We start from the raw sequence: 6,006 nt of genomic DNA, 5'->3' as shown, positions 1-6,006 counted from the left end.
CCCCCGGGTCGCCGCTCCGGCCGGGGGCGAGGGGGAAGGGGGGAGGCAGGGTTGGGGTTGTGCGGGGGCCGCCGGCTGCTTCTCATTTCTTTTTCTCCCCCCCCCTTCCCGCCCCAGTGCAGTTCCTTTCCACAGACTTCTCCGTGTCATTTTATTTCCACCGGCGGCAACATTTTTGCCGGCTATTTCTCAACAGAGGGAGATGGTTGTAAAGTAGCAGGTCCGCAGCTTTAATTAACAGAAAAAAAAAAAAATATATATATATTTTTTTTGGCCATGTGGCATTAAGTATTAAAACCGCACTGTGAAATGAAGATTAAACACAGTAGGATGAGGTGACGGCTTGGCTTTATAGCTTTGTGTGCGTACGGCATCATTTCTTGAAAGAATCAGTGTCATTCCGGGTCGAAGAATTTGGCTTTAGGTGTCTTAGACGTCTCCACGTGGAAACGCTTCTAGGACTTGTACAGAAACTCTGCAATGAAGTTGACGACCTTCAAACGCCTTTATTGTAATCAAAGGGGTGGGTGGAAGATGGGGGGAGAGACCCCGACCCAGAGAAGCTCACCAGACTTATTCCCCAGACCCCACGGTGATCTCTGACCAACTGTTTTCTTCCGTTTATGCCATCACACAGGTCGGGTGCCTCCTTACACCCTTTTTGGCTATCTTGCTTTCAAATGTCAGCCAGAATCAATGAAAGAAGGAGTTTGTTTGGGGCTGGGAATCAGTGAAACATTAACTTCAAGAACTTTCTAGGGCTCCTTCTGCAAATCAATATGCCAAAGTTTCTGTGATCTCTCCTAGGAGGAGTTTTTGCTGACATTTCGGTGAGCGATGGCACTGCACTGAGTCACTGACATTAATGAAACAAAGCCGTGTGGGGACTTCATCAGGGACCCACCAAAAGATCTGTCCCAATCTTGGAGACACAAGCAAAAGCTGCATGAATTTGTGCTGTATTCCTCATCCTTTTTTGTGATCTTCATCGACTCTCAGCACTTCTGCAAAACCATATAATCTGATCGTAACTGCATGGGCAGATTTGGTTCAGGAGGGGAAAGTAGACCCGGGGCTTTGCTTTATTTTGTGGGTCTGCGGTCCAGATTTTCTGCACGGGCAGGGGAAGGGTTTCCATCTCGGTGTGCGCTCTGACTCTGTTTCTGCTGTGAAACGCTGCGGTTGTACCGTCTGCTGCGTCCCCACAAGCCCGGTGGGTGGGTGCCCCACGGTCGGCAGTGCCGGGGTGATGGCTTCACCCCTCCTGAGCACATGTGGAGAGGAAGGCAGAGGTGTTGGCCAGCCGTCTCCAGCTGGCAGGTTGCCCTGAGGGAGCTCTTGCCAGCTGGCATGGGCTAGCGCTGCCGACACCGGTGTAAAGTGGGGCATGCTGGCTCCCCACGGGCTTCCTCGCTCGGCTCTGGCAGAGCAGCTGCCTCAATGTATTATTGCAGCCTCTGGGATGGATTGGACACTCGTTTTGTTCCTCCGGGCAGGTTAATAGGACATATGTCCAGTAGTGTTTGTTGCTTCTGACGTTGTTATGATAGCCTCATGCTTCCTCTTTGTCTGTGCATGTCAGCTTTCATCATTAACTGGGCATTTGCTTAACGGTCATTAATCTATCTGTAAATCTCCTTGGAGAGGCAGGAGCTTTGGAGCGACAGGGCAGAGGCAGTGAGTACAACCTGACTTTATATTCCCGCACTGCTGCCATAGTGCTTGAGCGGCAGCCCGAAGTCGGCGTCTCTAATAGCAAAAGACGTTCAGAAGTTTGTCTGTTCTGTGCTTTATCACATCAACTGGGCGGAACTCGCAGGAGATGTGCTGTGGCAGCATCACTAAAAGGACAAAATCAGATGTTTGCCTTTGGGCTGGAGGACCAGAGGAGCCTCATTCAGAGTCAGTGGAGTGGGTCATCCCCTCTGCTGACATGGAAGTGGTGACTGTGAGCCGCTCGTGCCGTGAGAGCAGCATCACCAACCCCTGTGGGATCGGGAGAATGTCCTTTTAGTGGGTAATGCTTTTTTTAGCAGAAGGGACTTTGCTGCCAGTCTCCTGCCCCCACGTGTGCGTTACCTCCTTATCCTCCGTGCTCAGAGGGAGCACGCGGGCAGGTTAGGCTGCAGCGGCGTCAGCGCTGTGCAGGGTGGTAGTTATTTGCATACTGGGTTAGTAAATAAAGTAACCCAGAGCCTGCCTCAGTCAGCACTGAACGCAAAAGATGGGGGAGAGGGTTGGCTCTGTATAGCACCGTCTCCCTCGCACACCACCTGGCGCTCTGGGGAAATGATGGGGTAGGGATGTAGTGCTATTTTAGGGGAATCCCTTCTGTGCTATCCTTGTGTGGGTTCCCTTCTCTGATCAGGGTTGTATACGCAGAGAAGAGACGGGGGCTGGAGGGAGAAGCACTTTCCTACGTATGTGTTTGGGGGAGCAAAAATAGAGAGCAGTAGAAATACCGAGAGAGTTATTATTATATTGTGTTATTACACACAGAGTCAGTGCTCAGGGGGATGTCCGCTTCCTCTGCAGACACAGAGAAGAAGAAAGGTTTTGCTGCTTTCAAGGGTGCAAGGCTACACGCTCCTGTTTGCTTTGCAGGAAACTTCCTTGGGGCAGCGTTAGCTTTCCTGATGCTGTAAGGCAAACTGACCCCCTTCGTCTCCACAACCCGCCTCGTGTTCATCTGTTAGAGAAGACCTCCCAGTGTCCTGACGAAGCAATAGTGCAGAGAAGGGTGATGGATGTTTTTAAGACTCTCCTGACTTGTGTAAGAACTTCAGAACTGCGCCCCACGCTGTACGCGTGTGTCCCGTGATTCTATACCCCGCAGTAAGTCTGCGAAGCCATGACACAATGAGCCGTGCTTCTACGTACTCGTGCGTGGCTGGCAGACTTGCTGAACTTCCCCTCTGCAAATCGCACGGTGGATGAGAATTGACATGGTTTATTAATAATGCACAGCAGCCACCCTCGTTAGCCAGCTAGAGATACATTGCAGCAGTGATGGCAAAATAAAGCGGCGTGGAGGTTTCGTTTGCAACAGCTTCTTCCCAAAAGCGAATACCTTGGACTAGGTACAGGAGAACTGGTGCAAGGAGGTGTTAATTACCCTGTGTGTCCTCAGGACAGAGAGAGATAGACAGGTTGTACCGCTTCCTTCCAGAGTAGTGTTTTCCAGTGAGATTTGACTTTTTTTTTTTTTTTTGCTTATTTCTTGGGGTGATAATGGAAGTTTTCTTGCCCCTTCTGGCTCTGTCCTTCCCTCCAGGAGCTGCCACCTCCTCAAGCGAGACAGGATTTCTCCAGTAGTGCTGGGACAGAGGTTGCTTTGAACAACCATCTCCTACTGGGGACGTGGTGGTGGGGCACCCAGAGTCCGTTGCAGTAGCCAAAATGTTCTTGGGGTGCAAACAGACCTTGCTTGTTTGGTGGTGGAAAGAAAAATAGGAAACAAGTACAACGACATGAAGACCTGACTTGCAGTAGAGCTCCGGTCTTGGAATTTAAGCGTTGCTTTCTATTTTGCGGTGTATATTCTTCTTGTGCTAGAAATGTCAACGTGCCTCTTCTCTCATGCTAGGCTGCAACTTTACGTTGCTTTTCCATCCTGAGTAGCAAAAGATATACTGCAAAATGCGTCTGGTTTACTGACCGGCCAACCCCAAACTCAAGCCGTCTCATCAGACCGCTTTGACCCGGGACTCCCGTCAGTGATGCTTGTTGCTGGGATTAATGAGTCTGTAATCATTTGTTTTTCTCTCAGGTGTCAGCGCAGTTCCAGTGGAAAAAGACCATATTGAAGAAATGGTGAGTAGCTCTATGTCAAAGCAAATTTGAGAAAGCATCAGTCACACGCTCTCCATTTTTTATCTTTAAACTCTCAGGGTAAAGCTTTTTTTTCCTAAGGGTAAACTCTTAAGAGATCGTCGGTCATGTGGAACTCAGCGTCTTTTTAGCTGTCAGAAGATACCTGCATGCACTGCGGTGCATTTGATGAAAATGGAAGCTGGCTTCTTGTGTCAGCGTGGTACTTCCGAAACTCGACATTTTACAGCTGTCCGAAAAATGATCTGAAATATTATTTGATAGTACATGTTATTGGAGTGTAAAAAGCAAGATGGCAAATTTGGCAAAAGGTGAAATATCTGTGGTTACTAACTACATAATGGACTTTCTAGTTGCAGTCCCCGCATTGCTTTGGAAAGAGATTCTTAACCTGTTTGATTAAATAAATGCCATTAGCTGCTCTCAGCACCTGTAACCTGACCTCAGACACTCTCCGCGGGCTGATAGTGTGATCATTTAAATTAGTAAACACTTGGTAATAACTAAAAACAGTTAAAAACCAAACAGCCCTATAAATGTTTTATTGTCTCCTCCCATCCAGCCAGGCAGATTGTCAGCCTGAGACTCTCGCAGCCCTCACGATCTGAGTGCTCGCCCACAACTTCAACACTTGAAAATCATTTTGGGTGAATTTCTACAGAAGAGCTACTTTGGTAGCGGTTAGTGTTAGAGGAGGTTGCGTGATTTCCCTAAATCAACCGATTTCCTCTCCTTCCAGAAGCCTATCCAGTTGAATGTTAAGCACTGAAAGAGGCAGGGTTTACAGCACACACGCATGAAAAAATGTGGAGCGTCTCACTGGCAGAGGATATAAAGGCGTTTTTGGTTTGTTGGCAATCCAGCAATCCAAATCCAATGTTGGCAATCCAACTTCTGGTAACGCCTCCGCAGTGGCGTAATTCGGACAGATCCTACAGGATGATCCTCATCTTTTGAACATGTGTTGGTGTTTTGGTTGGGGTTTTTTTTGTTGGGTGCTATAACCGCATGTTGTTTGACTCTCCTTTGCACTGAACAGGGTCTTTAATATTTAAAGATGTACAAAAGGAGCCTGTTAACCTATGCAAACAAAAGGGGAGATAAGAAGAGCTGATTGTCCTCTTCTTATTGGTATGGGAGTGAGGAGCAAAGCACTTGTTGCCCGCATGCACAGGAAGTTGTGGTAGAGCTGGGGATTACTCAAAACTCATCGAGATTAGCCTGAACTCTAATCCTAAATGAACCTTCCTCACTAACTGGCTCAGAAGTAGGATTTCCATTTTTGTCACAAGAATTTTTTTCTTCTCCTGTTTTGTTTTCTTCTAGGTAACGCGGTGCATAGTGGAAGTCCTGTCCAATGCTCTATCTAAGCCAAATGCACCACCGATTAATCCTGAATGCAAAGAAATCCTGAAGAAGAGTGAGTACAGCATTATCTAAACTTCTGAAAGGAATTGGGTAGATGGATTCTCTCTTGTGTCAGAGCTGGTGAACTGTTCTTTCAGCCCGGGTAGATCTGCTGCCTCCAAATTTCAGTGTTAAATTTCCAATTTCCTTCTGTTTTGTCTGTCTTGCTCAAAGAGCAGACAGCCTGACCTGGTAACTGTCAGGGATTCTTGGCTGACACATGTGGTGCTGTACTGAAGCCACCTGGAGAGTCTGAGAACCAGACAAAGCTCTTTAGGTAGCCAGAGAGGTCCACAAATGTTGACCGGGTTTGGACCGCGTGCTGAAGGCATCCCAGAGGGTAGGAACTGGCTGCAAAAAACCACCACTTACATCACCAAGCCTCCTGGGCCTCCGGCTACTGAATCCAGGCTCACCTCGGGGAGGGAGTCTTTTCCTCGGTCCAGAAATGATTAAGTTTGTGGTGCTGATTCCGGAGGTCTGGAGACGTGTGCTGAAAGCCGCCCGTGGGAGTGCTCATTCCGGCTGAGCTCATTCCTACCGCACGGTGCTTAGTGGCCTCAACGCCGAGGTGGAAGCTCGTTTGCGGGCTTGATTGCAGCATGCAGCGAGGGGTGGTTATGGTTGAGGCTGTGCCAAACTGCAGAAAGCACGTCTTGCTTTTCGGCCCAGTTGTATTTATTTGATTACAGAACAATAAAACGGCTCTTGAACTTACCTGCCAGCAAGAAACAACAATGAGACCCATCTGTCTCCTGCTTGTTTATA

The 6,006-nt window shown here is 48.3% G+C and overlaps 1 protein-coding gene across 1 annotated transcript in view; it reads left to right on the top strand.

Annotated features, from left to right (window-relative positions):
- Positions 1–6,006, top strand: part of CHGB (chromogranin B (secretogranin 1)) — a 74,786-nt gene that overhangs the window by 64,460 nt on the left and 4,320 nt on the right. The window contains exons 2-3 of the mRNA XM_009892473.1: positions 3,770–3,813; positions 5,158–5,251. Of these exons, the coding sequence (XP_009890775.1) occupies positions 3,770–3,813; positions 5,158–5,251 (138 nt within the window). The remainder of the gene's footprint in view (positions 1–3,769; positions 3,814–5,157; positions 5,252–6,006) is intronic.

The sequence above is a fragment of the Charadrius vociferus genome, unplaced genomic scaffold (genome assembly GCF_000708025.1).
Source record: "Charadrius vociferus isolate BGI_N301 unplaced genomic scaffold, ASM70802v2 scaffold139, whole genome shotgun sequence".
NCBI lineage: Eukaryota > Metazoa > Chordata > Aves > Charadriiformes > Charadriidae > Charadrius > Charadrius vociferus.
Note: the sequence above shows the minus strand (reverse complement) of the source record. Positions and strands in the feature narration are given on the sequence as shown.